The 20,105-nt window shown below is 38.6% G+C and overlaps 2 protein-coding genes across 3 annotated transcripts in view; one reads left to right on the top strand and one right to left on the bottom strand.

Moving 5' to 3' along the window:
* Nucleotides 1–121: 121 nt before the first annotated feature.
* LOC122414473 (hydroxylysine kinase) lies at nucleotides 122–9,974 on the top strand. 2 transcript variants are annotated; one of them, XM_043425770.1, is made up of 3 exons: nucleotides 122–748; nucleotides 7,368–7,767; nucleotides 8,013–9,974. In XM_043425770.1, the coding sequence occupies exons 2-3, from the start codon at nucleotides 7,384–7,386 to the stop codon at nucleotides 8,706–8,708; spliced, it is 1,080 nt and encodes a 359-aa protein (XP_043281705.1). In that variant the 5' UTR covers nucleotides 122–748; nucleotides 7,368–7,383; the 3' UTR covers nucleotides 8,709–9,974. The 2 variants fall into 2 exon arrangements, with proteins under 2 accessions (XP_043281705.1, XP_043281704.1); XM_043425769.1 differs by lacking the exon at nucleotides 122–748 and adding an exon at nucleotides 2,002–2,192.
* The window catches only part of nolo (no long nerve cord), a 151,444-nt gene continuing 140,943 nt past the window's right edge, over nucleotides 9,605–20,105 (bottom strand). The window contains exons 16-26 of the mRNA XM_043425768.1: nucleotides 19,652–19,968; nucleotides 19,433–19,560; nucleotides 18,773–18,940; nucleotides 18,219–18,403; nucleotides 17,293–17,382; nucleotides 14,986–16,168; nucleotides 14,813–14,895; nucleotides 13,992–14,205; nucleotides 13,131–13,303; nucleotides 12,818–12,971; nucleotides 9,605–12,412 (exon numbers count right to left, since the gene is read on the bottom strand). Coding sequence (XP_043281703.1) covers nucleotides 12,312–12,412; nucleotides 12,818–12,971; nucleotides 13,131–13,303; nucleotides 13,992–14,205; nucleotides 14,813–14,895; nucleotides 14,986–16,168; nucleotides 17,293–17,382; nucleotides 18,219–18,403; nucleotides 18,773–18,940; nucleotides 19,433–19,560; nucleotides 19,652–19,968 — 2,796 coding nt within the window. The 3' untranslated portion in view covers nucleotides 9,605–12,311. The remainder of the gene's footprint in view (nucleotides 12,413–12,817; nucleotides 12,972–13,130; nucleotides 13,304–13,991; nucleotides 14,206–14,812; nucleotides 14,896–14,985; nucleotides 16,169–17,292; nucleotides 17,383–18,218; nucleotides 18,404–18,772; nucleotides 18,941–19,432; nucleotides 19,561–19,651; nucleotides 19,969–20,105) is intronic.

Below are 20,105 nucleotides of genomic sequence, written 5' to 3'. Positions count from 1 at the left end.
AAATTGAATATTATAAAACTGGAATAAAAATGTCTTCAAAATGTTGTTTTTCCTTCACCTTGGGTCATCGATACACGTAAATCGGCAGATTCGGTTTGTTCATTGGCCGCACGTGCGCCACAGCGAAAGCGAGCCTTGAGCGAACCTCAGCGTCTAACCGACAGCGCCACTTGTTGAGATCGCAATAATTTCGAAAGGGCATTTCATTGACATATGTAATTTGAGTGCATGCTAAACTTTCTTTGGTTAAACGTTCGCACGTGTATCCAGCAAGAAAACGTGTTACACACGATAGGCTCGAGTCTCTTCATAATCCGAACGAAAAGTTTTCACCTATTTGTTTATCGCGGCGTCATTGTCGTCTTTGCCTTGAGCGTCAACGAATAAAGCATCGAAGCGTATGCATGTTTTGTACAAGTGAACGATTTTATTTTTGTCGTAGATGCAAGTGTGTGTTTGAACCAGTTTTTGACGAGAACAATAACGTGTAGAAAATGAATTCACTATTTTTGACCAATAAGAGTATCCATTGTTCGGAACAGTGACTTCGCCCCGTCATGCGGACTGTAAACAACGCTTTTGTAGCGCTGGAAGAAGGGCTTTTGAAGGGGGAATATCTTTTCTCCAAAGGTCTTCGTCGGCCGTTAATGAAAATCACCTTTTTATTGAAACTGAGTAAGAATTTAATAACGGCGGATTATTATTGATGGAAATGGCAAGCAAACCGTGCTTCATGGTGTTTTCGAAGGTTAGCTCGACTCGTGGGATTTCCGATATCTGCAACGCTCGCTCGTTTTAAACGTGGCAATTGGCGCATGCGTGTATCCGCAAATTGCTTATAGATCGGCGTTGTTCTATTTAACATGTGGCAGACAGGTGAAAAAACGGGAGCAACAAAAGATTTTAATTCTTCCGTTATTGGGAGGGCTCCTCGGAGTCCTCGCTCGTTCGTGTTTTCCTTTCTTGCCACTTCACGAGAAAATCGAACGGCGCCACTGCTCGGACTATTTTCGTAATGGAAGCAAAAAATCGAGAATCCTGCAACGCCGTACTTGAGCTAATTTTCTATTGATTTTCCATCGACCGATAATTTAGTAAAACTAAATTAAGATAAGCTTCTAGTGTTGGCACAATTCTTTTCGTCACGTCGTTTTTTAAAATGCCAAGAACAAAAATAGATGAAGAAAAAAATTAGATTGTAAGATCGATTATGCGTGCTTTTATCTAATGTATTTTGAATTTTCACGAGGGCTTGACGCGGCGTTGTATGCTTCCCGGTCAATTACCCAAGTGTCCTCTGGGGATACTCGCCTTCACGAGCATGTGTATTACGATCACGCACAAATACACCTTTCCGTGTACAACCGAAGGGGAAATTATTTAAACAGATAATAAAATCCCGTGTATTTTTTTTCTTTAAATCGTTGCTCCGTCGATGCTTATTTCTATCGTTTTTACTCTACCTTTTTGTATCCTTTCAAAGTCCATTATATGCCGCACGTGACATCAGTCAGAGAGGATAAGCATGCGAGGGCAGGAAAATGATTTTTTTCCAAGAGAAAAAAGCGAGACACCAGCGAAAGGAAAGGAGGAGGAAGAGGAGGGGGGGGGGGAGAAAGAGAGAGAACAAGAGTAAGGAACAGCGACCACATCTGCTGTTGAACGAGGCAGGTGAAGAGACACCAAAAACCAGGCAGATGTAACGTTTTTAGGGACGAAAAACCGCGTTCGTTATTTCCCTATTGCGCATGCTCACTGTACCATCCGTCTCTCTCGTTATCCCATAATGTATGCCTCATCTGTGTGTGCGTGCGTTGAGTCACGTGTGTGCGCGTGTGTGTTGACTTTGGTTATACGCCCCCCCCCCTCCTTCCTTCCCCGCCCCTCCGGCGAGGGGGTTATACTCGACCATCTACGCCCGCTCGCTCGTCTCTCTCTTCCTCCCTCTCTCATTGGCCCTCTTTCTCTCTTTACAACTCTGTACCCATCGGTCCGGGGCACATCACTTGGTGGGTTTACGTCACAGAAACATTGGCGATTTTTGTATCGTAGTTATTATAGTTATTACATATCACTCTATAATCTTTAATATATGAGAAAGTATAAAAAGGAAAAAGAGAATTTTTCGATGCAGAAGATTAATTTCGTCTTATCTATTAACCGAAGCAGTCTCATAGAAATTGAGAGAACAGGTACGAACGAAAAAGAACTAGCATTTATCCTTTATCCGTGCATGTAGATATGTACATACACGTATGTACATTGGTGAAGAATAACGATAAAATTTAAATAATTAAACACTTATGCAAACACTTGAAGAATTAAACAGAAATTGGGGAACATTTGCCGTTTTTCGAAAGAATTCTATCGCTGATGATTTACATCGCTAGAAGTCTGGTTAGAAACAGTTTTTTATTTTTGGATTCGCTGACAATTAGCACGAGTATTGTGTCGCTTTATCAGGTCTGAGAAATTGCGAAATCGAAATAGCAGAGGTTTTTTTTTTCATTTGAAACATATTGATTAGATTAGTATTATTTTAAAATTTTTAACGAATTCACATTATTTTACACTCGTTTGATTTCGATTTAAACTCTTTTCCTATTGCAAAACACGGTGAAAAAATGTCTGAACAGAATTATCGAGTATTAAAATTTAACGGAATTTACTAAGGACTCAATCTCATGTGTACCAAAAAGCTCTTACATTATAGTTACGCACAGACTCTTATCTCACCTATAAAAGTCACAGGCAGGCAGTCTTAGAATCACCGAGTAGTTATATAGCGCGCACGACGTTCCTCGAGATATATTCGCGATTTATTTTGTACACATGCACACGTGTGCGCATGTGTGAATACGCCGCTGGACTTGCGCGCGTTCCAACCGGATGCTATTTCGACGATAAAAACCTAACCTATATTATTCCTGGCTGACATGGTAGTTTAGTTGCATAGTCTCGTGTGTACCACTTGATAAAAACCCTGCGAATGAAGAATTAATCATTTCTTTGGCTGCTTGTCAATTCTACTCACACCTTAGTTTGTTTCGGGCAAAAATAAGATTTACAAGTTTGTGAAAGAATTTTGAAGGTTAGAGAAGATCGAGTCCAGTTGGAAGTTTCGGAAGCGATATTCCACGATATCATTCGTACAGTTGACATGAAACTTGGCGGAGCCCACGGAGGATTTTGGAACTCATGAATAAAATATGTCTCCAATTTGAAAATTTCATATATTTCGAAAAACTTCGCGTTTCGTTCACTGGCGCACGTGGCTTCGGGCGCCATGGATATTCGTCAAATCGCGTCGAAGCTTTTATCTTTGATCAGCATGCACGGTCAGCAGGATTCGATAGCGGTGAAAAAAAGCATGTCTGCCTATATTTTTATTATTCAGGGAGTCGATGTAAATCAAGTAAAAATGTGCACACAGGTGGTTGTCATACTTTTGTCAAGCTTCGAAACTTCGCGACCTTGCGCATAGCGTCATTTGGTCAAATTCGGTGTTTCAACGGTGCAGCAGTTCATCTCCGATTCGAAATTTTATTTCCACACATACATTATATACACACACATGTACGATATAACGCGATAGTCATGAAAATGATATTCCGTCGCACGACCGGATCACTAGAGCGTCCAGAAATAGCGCACACAACTTTCCATTACATTTGCGGAAGAAGGTCGACCAGGCTTGTATGGTGTGCGAGTGTTTATGTGCACGCGCATGTATGCATGTCCCTCTGTCGCGTTGGCAAAAAGATTTCACCTCTCGGTTTCTCACTGCAATCTTTCGTTGATGCACACGTATCGAAGAAGTATACTTATGGAGTGTGTACCATGGGAGATATTTGCCGACGACGAAAACTAACGCCACTCGTGTTCATTTTTGTAACTATATACACATCGGTAGCTACATATTTGCATACTAGCTGTCCCACGACACCAATGGTTATACCATAAGCATGAGAAGTCTGTAAACGTGCACTGTGATCGCATTTTTTCGATTCGATGTTGCAGAAACTGAGGAAGGTGTTTTTTAATAACTCGTGGAAATATGGACGTTTCCGATAAATTTAAACGACTTTGATGATGCGCCGGTAGACCCCTAGTGACGGTGTGGGAAATGCTCGCCCCCCCCCCCCCCCCTCCCCATTCGCCCTGTGGCGCGCAGGGGACGAAAAAACCAAGCGCGTGGAACCTCTATTTTTGCAAGCACGATGCGGAGTTCATGTCGGCGAAAATAAAAATTTCTGTGCAACGCACGGTCGTGCAACGTTTTTGATCAGGTTTTCGATTGAGTCGCGTCTAATCTCGCACACAACGGAACTTCCCGTCAACATTTTTCCAATTACAATAGTTTCGTCGCTAGAGGGCTGACAGGAAGATATCTGATTCCAATGGAAGGGGTGGACGGCTCGAGACTTCAATCCGTTTCAAGGACTAAACGACTGGAGATAGAAAAGTGTCGTCAGGAGCTTTCACGTAGAAAATTCGACATCGATTGGTCGTATGGATTTTTGCTCTAACTGTTGAGGCGATACACGCGATTGCAGAAGCATATCCATCGCAGCTTTATCAAATGATAATAAACTACGAGACGACCGCGTCAGAGAACTTTGCTAGACACCCCGACTCGGATTTTGCCACCCTCCAAATAATCCTTCGGAATAACCGTGTCCTTGAACCCTCCGTTGGGAACGAAATATTTTTCACCCTTGAATATATCGTGGGCGAATGCAATCGGGATTTCACGGCCGAACTGTTTGGGCCAGAAAAAGAAAAGAAAAACTTCGAAATATGCAGGGCTCGTATATGAACTCGATCGTGGTCGGATCCGGCGCAGTAGTCGTTTATTGATACAATGTAGATATTCTGTCTGACCTGACCTCACTTGACGCTTACTTTCACACCAGATCGAAAGCTTTTTTGTTTCGAAACACGTGTTTGTATAATCATAGAATTATTGAGCCTCAACGAATCCACGAATGCGCGTATAGCAACGAATGAGAAGGTTTTTGAGAGCCGGCATTGAACTCAACTCCATCGAGTTCTAATTTTGTTAACCTCAAATTCCACCTCGAAAAAACGAAGCTCGATCCTTCCGTCGACCTCATTCGCCCTACAGTCAAACGAACGCCGATTTTCCGGAATCTTTGAGAAACCAGAAAATTTGGCTTCATCATTGTAGCACGTTATTATTTTGTTGACTATTTTTCTTCTTACGAAAAATTGAAAAACCCTAAAGTTTGGGGAATTGGAACGTTTGTGTCGGGCTTAGACAATCGTGGGTGTAAATAAATGATTATGTTTTGTTTTTAAAATGATAAAATTGGATAAAATTAAAAAAAAAAAAAAAAACGAATCATGTAGAAACCGACGGACAAGACGAGGTTATGTTTACAAAAAAGATGATCCGCGTATAAGGGAACAAAGTGTATAAAATGTATACAGAAAAATACGATACAGAGCTGTGGAGACACGGAGAACATGTTCATACTCGTACGAGCACTTTCCATGGGTGTGCTCAAGCAGCGTTTGGTTATCTCGTCGTCAGGGCCCGCGAGAGAGAAGACAAGAGCGGGCAAGAGCGAGGGGTCCGAAAGAGTGGGGAATATACATGTATATGGACGCGAGTTTCTCGTCTCGTCTCATTCTAAACTCATTTTCAACGAACGCCATTTTTGCCACGTTTCTCGCTCGTTCACCATCGTTTGGATTTCCAGCGTTGATCGCAATTGAGCTTTCTCTCTTTCTTTTTCTCTCTCACTCTCCATTGCAAACCGTTTTTTTTACGAGACCATCTTTCCATTCGGCGTTTCTTTTCTACACCGAATCTTCCTCTGCCTTGAATTACTGTACGGAATAAAATCAAGAAAAGAGGAGGGCAAATCTAAATAAATAAATAAACAAAAATTCATGAACGAAACCCGAAAAAGGGTGGCGATTTGCCTCCGATGAGATGTCACTTGTTTTAGCTCGAACGTATTTCTTACACATTGAAATTTATTTTCAACATTGTTTTTGTCATTGTTATTAATGTGTTTGTGTGTGTGTGTGTGTGTTTATTTATTCAGAACAAACACGAAGGGCCGAGAGCTCGAAATAGTCGATTAACGTGCTGGCTAGTCGGCGATTCTCGTTTATCGACGTCGATCAATAAAATTGAATTATTATCGTACACGGGACGAGGTCATCGAGCTGGCTGCGAAACCTCGCCATCCCTGTTTCTAAATGTGTGTCCTCGTGCATGTGTTTTGCGCGGGTGCGTGTGCATGTTTGTGTCTATGTCTCGTTGCTTCTCACGATGTGTGTGATCACGCTCCATTCCCAGCTCACAAAGTATCTTTGCACGTAGGGAAACCAGTGCTATAAATAGATTTCAAAATTGTGATCGAAGTTGATATACTTTCTTGGGCAATGTAGATTTTTTCTGAGCTCATAAATTCTGCACGATCCTACCGGCTGATGAAAACGAACACAACTTTTGAACGCTGTCGACAAAGCCATTTTTTTATTATCCAGACATTTCTTCGTCGGTAAATTACCGACGGATGGTCACTCGGCATTTCGTGATTTTGCTTCGTCCGATGATGGCGGACAAAACGTCCATTAACCGCTTATCGGTAGCGCATCGTCGTATGATAATTTATTAATTTTCGTGAATCTATTACCAAACATTGAAATGACATTCTAAAACAAGAGAATAACTCGAAAAGAAGTCGAAAATTCGCAACATAAAGTAACTCTGTTTCGGTTTTAATAATTCTTTGAAATTTACGACGAAGAACGTTGCCTTTTGGCTTGAGAAAGTCTATTTTGATAGATGAGAAACTTTTTTCAACGCAATGACAAAACATTAAAAGCGATAGATTTTCATAGCGTCCTCAGATCGGGGACATTATAAAGTTCAAATAAATAAAGAAATTTATTTCATCGTACGCGAGCGGGATAGCGTGTATAACGAAAAGTTGGTTGATTCCCGTTGATTAAGTGTGCGCACACAGGCTATGCAGAGGTTAAACTCAACGACGGTTTGTTCGTTTACTATTATTGACCGGAAGATACTAAATGCTGGAATTGAATCGACACCCTCGGTCATGCCAAAGAAAACTATCGTTGGCCCTGCCAACGAGCCTGTTTTTCTTTGTTGACTGTTCAATGTACCGAGTGATTTTAACTATACTTGAGCTGCGATGAAAACATTGATGAGACTCTCCCTCAACGGGGTCGTATCTTGCATCGAGTAGAATTTTTTATCGCTAGTCTTGAATCGTACTTTCAACCGCGAACATTACACTCCACCGCTAATCACTTTGTTTCGGTTTCCTTCGCGAAACATTACATTCGAGATTTTTTTTTTACAGACAAAAATTTGTCATCATGGCTGATCAAGGTATTTTAACTCCCGGACAACAAATAAAACCAAAACTCGATGAAAAAAAAGCCATTGAACTCGTTACTCGTTTGTACGGTTTTAAAGTTAAAGAAATAAGCGAACTGAACGCTTACGACGATAAAAATTACCACGTCGTTTGTGAAGACTCATACGAGAATCATCACGTCGCGAAATTACACGAACATGGATACGTTCTGAAAATTATTAATTCGTTGGATTCTCGAAACATTGGCTTCATCGAGGCACAAAACGAAATGATGCTTTTCCTTCGCCAGCGGGAAATCCGGTGCACTGTTCCTGTGAAAAATTTACAGGGCTCGTTTTCTGCTGTCGAAAATATTCCTACGGGATCTAACGTGGGATACGTGGTTCGTAATTATATTCACTTTTATAACAGTTGCAGATTCAGGAATAATGACAGCCCATTTTATTTTAACGAAACAAACACTTATTCCGCAGTATTTTATCTGAATATTAGTTTACTTTTGCTAATTTCTGATGAAAAAACAAATATTATATATATATGTTATCGGAAATAAAATGAATTCTGACAAGGAAAAATGTTAATATGCAAGCGATTCGTAAAATCAAAGACGCCGTTTCAAATATACAGGTACGACTTTTGGAATATCAGCCAGGCTCGACGCTCCGCTCAGTTCCAATAACAAAAACGTTGCTGCGAGACGTTGGTCAATTCGTTGCTCGTTTGGGGGCGACTCTGTCGAATTTTTCACATCCGGCAATAGAGAAACGTAGCTTTCTGTGGATGTTGGCTGCAGTGCCAAAACTTCGTGATTACATGTACGCGTTAAATAACGAAGAAGATCGAAAAATGATAGCCGAAGTGGTGAAGCAATTTGAGACTCAGGTTTTTCCTGTAGTAGAGAAACTAGAACACGGAATAATTCATGGTGATTTGAACGAACAAAATCTTCTGGTTAATGCCGAGGGGACGCGAGTGATCGCTGTTATTGATTTCGGCGATTCCCATCGAGCCTGCACTGTTTTTGACCTTGCCATTGCCGCTTGTTACATGATCATCCAGACGCGTGACATGTTTGCAGCCAAATACGTTATCGAGGGCTTTCAAAGTGTCAAAAAATTGATAAATATTGAAAAAAGTATTATGAAAATTTGCGTTTGTGCCAGACTTTCACAGAGCCTTACTCTCGGCGCTTATTCTTACATGCAAGATCCTCAAAATGAATATTTACTCGTTACACAAAAACCTGGATGGGAAATGGTGAAAAAGTTGTGGCCAATGTCCGATGAAGACGTTATGAAAATTTGGGGCCTCGAGAATTCGTAAGTCTGAAATCGAACGATTCGTGCGGCAATGCCGAAAATTATAAGTGACGGAGTGGGGGAAACAGTAGGGTCAAATTGATGAGGAAGGCTCCAAATAAAATACGTGAAAGGGACATTGAAAAATGAAATGAAATCTGAATATTTAATAGAATTTTTTTATACTCTCCTTTAATTAAGTGAGCCACTTTTTTTCCGTGTAAATTCATCTCGAAATTATACAACGTTGAAAACAAAGGGAATGCAAAGATCAGATAAGATTCTTAGCACAGAGATCTTTATATCTTATCGGTGGTCATCCGCAGGTTTACGCGACGTTGAGAGGCTCGTGAATATTTCAGTTATTTCTGCAGCTTTGCAATCCGTTGTGTTCATTTTAAAAGAGAATTGAAAAAAAATTGGGTAATTGAAATCCTCGAAATTTTCAGATATTCTGAATGTCAATTAAATCGAAAGCTTTGCCATTTCGAAACATTCCGAATCGGTATAAGATGATTGGAATTTCGAATAAAATAAAAAAATTATAGTGTTTGAAAAATATACAAAGTTGACGAGAATTTCGGATTTTCTGAAATTATTGGAAATCCAACTAAACCAAATAATCAATTTTATCTTAAAATATTCGAAATTAACGAAAATAAAATTTGTAATTCACCAATTTTTTATTTCATCGATCATTGGTGAGGACTGAAAAACTACGAATTGCAAATTAGCCAGGCAACAGAATTAGAGACTTACTGGAATTATTGGAGAGTTTTTTAAAATCACTTCGTTGCAAACTTCAGTGTCACAAAAGACTGAACATCCGTAAATTATCGAACTTCGAGTAGCGTAAAAGGTAAAACAAAAAAAATGAAATGTTCATTACGCGAATGGAGAGTGAAAGAACGAACACGTCAATTATGCAGTGATATACATCGTCTCTCGTTTTTATTATTTTTTAAATATTATAACTATTAATATCTATTATGTAGGCAGTTACATATTTACATATAGATGTAGTGAACAATAATAATAATATTCTTCGTGTAATCCGTATTTTGCGTGTGTTATAATTTTACATAGCGGCAATGTGTATGTGTTATTGTATATATACAAAAGTTTCCAGGCTTGTCGATAATTTTCATATATTTTGTTAAATTTTGAGTCGTTTAACAGTTACAGTGCGATTTGCAGTCGTTGCTAATCGTTTAATTCTTATTCTTTTTGTGGAGCCTCGTGTGGATTTGGTGTGTGCAATAAACGTGTGCTTTTACACTGGGAAAAATGAGAGATGTGTACGATTCAGTTAATTCGTTTCCGGTTTTCGAACACACGCCCACTTTCCTTCCGAGCGACTCGATTATCTCCACAGGTGGGGGTCTGTGTGACCCGGACCATTTTTCGATATAAGAAAGCAAATATTTATCATTATAAAAGTGACGGTTGTCGCAATTTTCTTTTTAATGATAAATTAATATGAAAAATAATGAATTTCATTATTTTCACAATGTAACTGGAACTTCGGGTGTAATATTTTACGAAAAATTTCATTAAAATTCGCGGGCTTAGTGTGCGGGCCTCACAGACCCAGCGTGGTGTTAAATTAATCGTTTCTTCGTTCCGAGCACTTGAGATGTTGCGGTAAGTGACGTTTCATCTATTCGTTTATTTTTATTTTCTTCTGTGCATAAATCCACTGATGTGAAATCGGAATTTTTCGAATGATAAGTACGGAGGCCAGCAGCAACGGAAAATATATATTTTATATTAATAATAATAATAATAATCGATTATGCGTTTATATTCGAGGAGTTGGGTAATCGAAAAATCGTGAATCAAGCGAAATTTGATGAGATCGCGATAATTGGATGTTGATTGATTTTCAATATCCTAATATAATCCGCATGATTTTTCGATAATAACTTTATTCACTTAAGGCTCATCGATGCTCTGCATTATTATTGATCTTTCATCAATAGTTTTTCTGTTCTTAATGGATTCTATCGTTCACACTTACGTGCCCAGTAAGGAGTTTTGTTCAATCAGAATTTGGGTGCTCAACGATTTGAGAATGGCGGAACAAAAAAAATCAGCTCATTCCGATCGATAAACCTCCGCCTGGGATCGTAGGTGTAAGTTCAACGAATATTACAGCGTAAGAAATAAATTCATTTCCCCTGCACCTTTCTTTCTTTCTCTCTTCCACTCTCGCTATTTTTCTCCCATTTTTCTATGTCCTTCATTTGCCTTGTTTCCTTTAATCTCATTTTTTTCAATCAGACACGAACAGTCATCCTTCACTAAATATGCGTTTAACAAAATATCGTATTACGTATTACCTAAACGTATTATTTATTGCTTAGAATCTATCGGCTTAAAAATTACGAATCCTTGAGAGGTGCTTGTCGCATTTTTCCTTATTTCCATATTCCATTCACTTATTCTTGTGTGTTTCTTTCGAATATTTATCAGGCGTATCAATATTTATTCAGAGTACCGTGACATCGTTAATGCTAGTAGAATATTATATTACTTTTTTGCTCTATCGTTATAATGACAACGTGATAAAGCGATGTTCATCATTTTATTAAGGAAGGAATCGAAGAGAAAACCACCAATTTCAATCGAACTGAGAGTCACGAAACGGAGTGAACAAATTCTTCGAGAAATTTGGAGTTTTTTATGCTCCCAATGATTCAACGACTCCACGAAATACCAAATCACGTAGTCTCGCGTTATAAGTAACAATAAATTATAAATCTCGCTAAAAACATTGTACCGGCGGAATGATATATCAACATTAAAAAGTTACCCTTTCAGTCTTGAGAAACAATTTTACTCTTTTCCTTTAATCCTTAGGAATGGGCGAGTCGTACGATGATATTTCATCATATTCAAATCGATAAATTAGACAATTAAAAAGAACCAACAATTGTAAGTGTTTTCTCACGATAGAGCATCGAGATCAAAAACTTCATTGCGACGAAACGTAATTCCTTCAAACGTATCTTCCAGTTTGATTAATAATAATAATCGTTATAATAATAATACTAATAATAAAAATGATCCTTTGAGGACGTGCCTAATTAATAACTATGTCCAATACTTTTCATTTTATTTTTTAACAATAAATGATTAATCTTTCTTTCGTTTCCTGACTTTTCGTCACTTATTCTCAGTGTAAGAATGAATTTTTGTATTATTCTGTGCTACAAAAGAAATGTGAACGTTCGAGGTACCGATTTTTTTTTTTTTTTTTTTAGGTGGGCGTGAAATAACTGTTTATATTTTATATCAATGTTTATTTATATGTATATTCATATTCATATATGAAATATATTTCAATATACGAATATAAATATAAATATAATTCACACACGCACACACGCACGCACACACACACACACACACACATATATATATATATTTATGAAATGTCCAACGATGCTCAATACTGTCTTTTTTTTCATTCCTCACGGTCACACTACCCTCGTTCCACAGATTTGTTTTTTATCTCATTATTCATCTTTTTATTATTTTTTTCTTTTTTTAATTCGTTTTATCTAGGTTTGGTGGATTTAAAAAGGACCAAATGCTCGACGGATTTTCGTAATCCTTCTGGCCTCTAACGACACGTCTCGCAACATTGCTTCTGGTACAGGGGAACACGGCACATGTTCATCAACATCACCGTGCTGCATAACTGCGATTGGTCCTTGCATTCCTCTGGAATGAAAATATTGTTTATTTTTTAAGTTGTAAAACCGTCATAAAATTGAAGAAAATAGCACAACTTTCGGGAAACAACAATTGATTTGGAAATTTATAAAAATAAAATAAAATAAATGTTTAGTTTGAATTCGAAAAATAAGGAAAATTTGCCGAATTTTTTGTAAATAATTTTTAAAAAGTATTTAAATAGATAAATGAACGGAAAATATTGAAAAAATACAACGAATTCTCACCAAACGTAACGAAATAGGGAGAAATAAAGGAATTAGTCGGATTTTTTGAACTTTTAGACAAAATTACAAAGCGAAAAAAAATACAAGAATTCTGTTGAACGAATAGCAATACAGGGAAGAAAAACATTTATAAAACGACGATATGAGGAGGTTCAAAAATATTCACCGGACGCATGATGACACGGCTGTCCCCTACAGGTTTTCATAACTGGAGGTCGTGGAAGATCTCGACATGCATTTCCTGCTGGTTTTTTCGTTCCGAACCAAACGCACTGCAGTATTCGGTATTTTATTCCATCTTCCTCACACGAAGCTGTGCACTGGAGTCATTTGAAAAGGAGAACCAAATTATTGCAAACGATAGATGGAAAATGATGGCAATTATAAAATAAATCCGGAAATTATTTTATTTGCTGCTTCTCGAAGGCATCTAATTCGAAATGATATACGTAAAAATGAAAAAAAAAAAAAAAAATTACCTCTGACCACTCTCCAACTCTCCAAACGCCTTTGCACGCATCGTTGTAGCATTCCTGACGCTGAGGAGGCCTTATTCCATCGTCGCATTGCTTCGCATCGAGCAACGTTATATTTTGAGACTCATCCTCGGTGTCTCCTGGCAGTCGACAACTTATTTCTCGCCTCTGCATCGCTGTAAAATAATAACATCATCAAAATGTGAAAATTTCTAGTCCTGATTACCGTTAGTTAAGACTAAATCGTTGCTAATCATCGTGGCCCATTATCTAACATAGAGGTTTAGTTGTAGTTGAGGAGAAAGCAGAAGCAGAGACAACTACACTTTCCCGAGCTTCTGGAAATAATCCAAAAATTGACTGGAAAAATTGTGGTACGAAAAAAGTTTCGTACGAGAATAAAAATGAGTTCGGTCGAAATTTCATTCCCAATTTTTTCATCATCCGTTTGAAATTTTTCGAAACCTTCTCGTGTTTCAAGATTTTCATACTGATTTTTTATCCTCATTTAAGTTGCGTAGAGCACCATATTTTCACTTGATTTAGAACATTTTTCTTTGGAGATTTATTCGATTGGTTTGCATTTTCGATTAGTTTTAAATTATCAATTTCAGAGGGACTATGACTTGGTAAATTTTGTGAAACTTTCATATCGAAACTTTGTTTGACAATTAATTGATCACGAAACAATAAATAATTTATAGCCGAAAAAAAGAAATGTGTTATTGGAAACATGAGTTTATAGTTTAAAACAGTAATTAACCAAAATTGAAAATCTGTCGATAACTCGGTGGTGATCGGTTCGTTATGTTCCAATTAATTAGCAAACAAAATGTTCCATTTTATTGGAGTTGACGCACTAACCAGTTTTCCAATTGAAACATCGAGAAGATTCACAAGGTGTCCAATCGCCCGCGTGCCACTGGGGACATCGACCTGCTCCGCAAGCTCGGACTTTTTGTGGCACTGGAAATCCTGCGTCCTCGCATAGCGAGGCACCGATCACTGTTCTTGATATCACGCGCGTTGCGTTGCTCGATTGATGGGTCGGCCGTACCGTGCATTGAGCTCCTCTCATCTGGACGATAAACGTTTCAATATTTAAAAAAAATATTGCAGAAACGAAGCTTCAAATTCAACTATTTTTTCTCGTTCACTGCACTACAAAATCTAGTTTTTTCCGACCAATGCTTCGAACAATACTGACATAAAATCAGTGCTTTTTAAGCAGTTATGAGGAGTTATCAAATTTTTGAAGAATCGTTAACAAACTTTTAATGAACAAGTTACAACTGAAACTGAAAATGCACGATTTTTAAACTTTCGTGATTTTTCTTCGACTCTTGAATTCTTTGGTTTCTCATGAAAAATTTCTTAAGCGATTATTTTGGACTTTCCCGTCTGTAATTTGAAATATTTTGAGAAAAGTATGTCGAAAAACCGTGCAATCTCATTCACACTGCTGGAATCACCAAAAGTCCGAGAAAAATAGGGATTATTGGAAAAAAATTTCGTGTCGAGGACGGAAAATTGTTTGATCACTCGTCTAAGGATTTTTTTTACATTCTGTTAACGTTTTAGAATAATAGTCGATGAGAATCGATGTGAAATTTCAAATTGTGGGGTAGTTTTGCCACTTTGGAATCCTAGAGTTGCAAGAAGAAAATAATTGAAAAAATGTTTACCTGGAAGCCTCCTCCTCCGCAAGTTTGCGAGCATTTTGACCAATCGGTCGTGATCCATTCGAAGGTCAAATTATCAGCGGTTCCTGGAACGACGAAACGATTTTGAGTTCAATTTATTAAGAAGAAAACGCTGTTTAAATAACGCTGACAGAACGGATAACAAAGAGACCAACCGTAACTGTAAATATTCATGAATCCACCGATCGCAGATTCGTTCGAGGATTCTTTGTTCTCAAACGCCAAGGAAGCTGTCCCAGGGTCCGGTTCCTCCGAGTTTTTATCTCTCACAGTAAATTTGCTATTATCTTTCGAATGTATCGATTTTTCTTCGTTCTCGAGGAGTTCATCGTCTCTTGTTATTTCTCCCCCAGCAGAACTGTCGTCCTTCGCAGTTTCGTTGGCTTCGGTTCCATAATCGTTTCGATTTTTGGAAAAACCTCTATTTTCACGCGACGTTCCATTGCTCGTTGCTTTCATTTCTTTGCTTAATTCGCCGTCGTAGGATTCGTCGCCTTCGATACTTTCCAAGGACAATTGGGAGCCGTAAAAACCTTCTCGCTTGACAACTTCGTTGGGCAAAACAGTAGTCGTTGAGCCCACCAAATTTTTCGATGCTTCGATGGTCGATGCTTTCTCCGCATCCTTGTTATCCTGACGGTTTTGTGTGCTTTCGCGGATTTTCTCGGTCGTTTGGACAGTGGTAGATTCCTCGGGCTTTTTACCTAAATCAGATAACTTTTCGTAGATCGTTTTTTCAGCTGATTCTGGCTTTCCACTAAAGTTCGATTTCCCATTGCTTCGATGGTCGTAGCCAAAATTTTGAGTCGTCGCACGATCGTTTTTCTCGTTAAACTCCACAGGTTCGTGTGACTTTTCGTTATTTTCGTATTCCGATCGACCAGTGCCGCGCTGGTTCCTCAGATAATTGTCGATTATTCGTCGATCTTGTAACTTCGTTTTGATCAACGATTGTTCGATGTAATCGAGATCCTTGTCGGTGCCCTGTGGCGTCTTCGTCTCCGGCTCTTTCCTCGGAGAAACGAAATCCTTCAATTTTTTATCCTCGCTCATTATCGGAGCGTTCTCCCTGTGTATTGCAAAAAATGCTGCATCCAAATCGTAAGGATCGTCGTCGATGAAAATCCTTTCTTCGTCAGGCCCGAAAGAATCGTCCGGTATTATCGTTTCGTCACTAAATACCCGCAGATTTGGCTCTCGCGAATCGTAACGAAGGTCATTTTCCGATGCCTCTTGCGTTTCGTCGTTAGGCGAACTTCTCATCGAATCGTCGAGGAGCATCGGTGGAGCCATTCTGTGTCCTCGGTTGCTCGAGTCACCCTGAAATGGCCAGTATGCCTGGCACGTCACAGAAATCCCATTTTTTTTACTTTTCTCAACATTTTTTTTGTCGAACGTGCACGTCGATTCGCCATCGTATCCAGCAAAAAAAAAACAAATTTTAAAGATTTTGAAGAAATTATCAAGAATTTCCGTACCATTTTTCAAATAACAAATTCACAGTCGAGAAAATAGCAAAAATATTATAAAATACTCGTAATGGAGTGAAGAAGGCATTCAGTACGAATGACTTTCAGTTTCGACTGATTCGTTTTTAATGAACGTTTTTCAAAAATGAGATTAATACGTAAAATTTGAGTATTCATACAAAATTGAAGGGTTATTCAAGAACAGAACTATTCAAGAACAGGGAAATTTGAGGGCTTTTCGAAGACGCTGGACACCGCATGGTTGACTCAACATTGCACGAAAAATAACAGACTTGAAAAGCTCCAATTGGCATATATGAGAAATCATAAAACGAATGAATAACATTTTTTTCAGTAGACTTATATCGAAATTCAAATTTAATCGTAACTAATCGTAAAAAATTGTCAAAAAATAATACTTGATGCTGTAACAATAAATTATATTCAGATTTGCATGCAGCATTCACAAACATGCAAACTGTGTACATGCAAATATATTTCCATCCAATTCCAGCCGAGGGTCTAAAAACGAAGGACGAGCATTGTGAGAAGAAACGAACGAGTTTCCTGTCTTTGAGACTGGAGGAAAAGGGGTCGTTGACAAGAAGGAAAAAAATACAAGCATAAAATTGATTTGCTGTCAACGAAGGAAGAGGTGGAAAACAACGATTTATTGTGGTACCCAACGGAGGATCGTGCTCGTCGAAATGTGTGGTTCGACTTCATGCAAGTGCGAGGGAGTATTTTCGTTAATTAGCGATACGCTAATGAGCTTTTTCATTGTTTTATCAAGTACGCGAGGCTGTTTTATTCTCTGACGTTTTGTCTGAGGCACGATCGAGTTTGTGGACAGATGAAAATTCATTTTTTCCTACTGAATATCAAATAAACGTCCGCGTAAATGACGAAGAATAATAAGCTGAGAAAAGGGGGTTTCCTCGACGAAAAAAAGAAGCTTCGCTCGTGCGGTTCTCGACGCCATTAAGCCCTCACCTTTAAACTCGAGATTAGCTGACTCAAGTGTGGCTTGAGCTGCGAGCCACCCGACGAAGCTGTTGATTCAACGGATTCTTGATATCCGGGCTGTGTTTACCGAATATTCGTTATTCCATGGAATAAAAATTTGTGTCACCAGGCGATCGATTTAGTGGGAATACAGGCAATAAATATTTCCAATTTTTCATTCGCGTGTTAGTTTTTCGTTAGTGATATCAATCCAGGAAAACGCTTCTTCCGATCATGCAAACAGCCGCGATTTTTATTTCTCCGTAACATTCAAAGTCTGAAGATTTCAGATTCGAGACGTTCCGGGGGCTCGATCAATCATTCAGAAATAAAATGCATCAAATTCTCGAAACTTATCGTTGTCGATACACCTCGTGGGGCCAAATTTTTCGATATTTTTCAAAAATTGAAGATCCACGAGATCCTTCGAAATCGGAAAATTTCGAATTCAATCGTTTATGACAAATTTGCAATACGAAACCATGAAAAAACGCTCGAAAGACGGTGGTAAAAAAACAAACAGTTTTCGTGGTTTTCTGAAAAAACAACGATTTACCATTTTTTCGAACGCTTCGAAGAATTTTTGAAACAAAATCCAATATTTGCATTTATTTCGAATGAAAATGGCAATTTTCAAATGACATTTTTCTATCAATTGCAGTCGTCTAGGAAAGGTCACGTCGGATTTTTCGAGAGCCGCATAATCGATAGGATTGTTGATTAAAAACGTCCTTTTGCGACGAATGCTTCAATTCTCTCTCAACTTTGAATAATTCGTCGTATCGGGTACTGAACTCGCCGATCGAAATATTTGCAATTTTAATCGAAATTCCCGTCGACGTTTTGTTACACCATTAAAATGGAAGGGGTTGATAGATTTTCGGGAAAAGGACACTCGTTAATTAATTAATTACCTGATTGACTGACGTGACGGAATATTCGCCCTGCGCCATCGACGAATCCAATGGTCCGGCGCTCGGTTTCGGTTTTTTACGATTTCGTGGCTTTTTCGTGGGTTTTCCTGACGTTGGGATATCGGGTCTTGCCTCGTGACTCAAATCGTCATTGCCGAATGTAAAACTTCCCTGGTAACCAGGTGCTGGAATGTGGAGTGAAGCGTTAAATTTTAGTGCGATTTGCCGAATTTATTTCATTTCATCTCGAGTCAAGAGAATTCTGTGACTCGATGTAAATATTTGCGAATATATTCTGTTGGAATAAAAGCTCCGCGGTTTTATAATTTAATTACTGAGAAGCCCAAAACACGGCTCGAAATAAATTTCACTTTTTCTTCCGCAGCTATTCATCGTGGTTGTTTCAATGATTAAACGCTATAATTCGCCAAAGTGGTAATTAAGTAAGGAGTTTTCGGTCATGGTCACGGGAGAAAAAATTTCCTAGGCTGGACATGGAAAGCCAATTATACCGTAGAAAATAATAGCATTTTACTATAAAAGAGTTTGCTCACCGGCTCGATCGATTTGCAGATTTTCCCCGGAATTTACCGGGGATGAGTGAAGCTTGACGCTCTGACGATGATGCAACGTATTTCCTGAGCGTAATATCTCCTCGCTGCTCATTTGTTCTCTCGGTCGATTGTTCACGATCAATCGAGTTTCCGCGTGGGATTGACCGGCTGAGAGGAAAAAAATATCCATTTTTTTAAATTCTCTTTCCGTCTCCCCGATTCAACATTTTACTGTGGACTAACCAAATTATTTTTTTTTCTAAATAAATACGGCTTTTATTTATGCACTTATATTCACGGAAAAACATTCACAAATATTATTTTATTGTTCGTGAAAAAAGTTAAAAGCTGTTGAAAATTCACAACGAGAATGTTCCGCTTTTTACGAAGTCCCAACTCGAACTAACCTCGGAACGTAAAAACACAATTTGCTCGAAGACTGAAAATGAACGAGGAGAGGGAGGGGGCGGGGCGCAGAGTGTCTCGATCCAATCTATTTACCATCAGCTTGTTTACATTTTTGAATATAGCCGTTGTGCTCTGTTTATATTTTGCGTTCGTTCGTCTCAACATCCACAGTATTTTTATTTCGATGGATTTTTCTTTCTGCGAAGTGTAGAAAACAAGTGGAAAGGTACAAGGTACGGTACGATGAATTACCTATACAAGCATAAGTTCCATCGTCGGTGTACGTGATATCCATTATTCTCAGAGCTCCTTTCCGACTGATTTTATACTTTTTCGATTTCGTTAATTCGACCCCGTTTTTCGTCCACTCGATCTGATTTCTTTAAAAATAAGTTCGAAACGTTTTTGCTTTCGTTAGTTGATTAAAGGAGAATGTTTTTTGAGGTTATCTGAGAATGTGGTGGTTTTTACCTTTTGAATTTTTTCACCGGACATCGAATTTTAACGACTCCAGTTCCAGGGTACACTGTAGCACTGCCTCCTATTTTAAGATCAACTTTTTGTTCGATGTCGCGCTGGATAAACGTCATGTTGACTGTTAAAATTGTCGGTTGTACACCCAATAGCAAATTAACATCGTGACACGATCTCGTGTTGCATGGCTTCTCCATGGGCGGTTTAGTGCCCGGACAATCGCGATCGGATTTGTAGAGTATGTGACCTTGCGCCATCACTTGTTCGCACGAAACTTTTCGCCTTTTTGTTCCACCTCCACAACTTTTTGAACACTATTAAAAAAACGTTGTGAATCGAAAAAATTTGCAACGATACGCGAGTGTACGTAACAAAACCCTTCCTAACCTAAAATCTTCATATTTTACTGAAAAATCAAACATTCATTGGAATTTTTGCCAATTATTCGATA

The sequence above is a fragment of the Venturia canescens genome, chromosome 8, assembly GCF_019457755.1.
Source record: "Venturia canescens isolate UGA chromosome 8, ASM1945775v1, whole genome shotgun sequence".
Classification (NCBI taxonomy): Eukaryota; Metazoa; Arthropoda; class Insecta; order Hymenoptera; family Ichneumonidae; genus Venturia; species Venturia canescens.
The sequence above is the reverse complement of the archived record's forward strand: the minus strand, read 5'-3'. Positions and strand labels throughout refer to the sequence as shown.

Coding starts and splice junctions, on each gene's coding strand:
- LOC122414473 (XM_043425770.1), top strand. CDS start 7,384: ATGGCTGATCAAGGTATTTTAACTCCCGGACAACAAATAAAACCAAAA. Junction 7,768..8,012: donor GATCTAACGTGGGATACGTG/GTTCGTAATTAT, acceptor TCAAATATACAG/GTACGACTTTTGGAATATCA.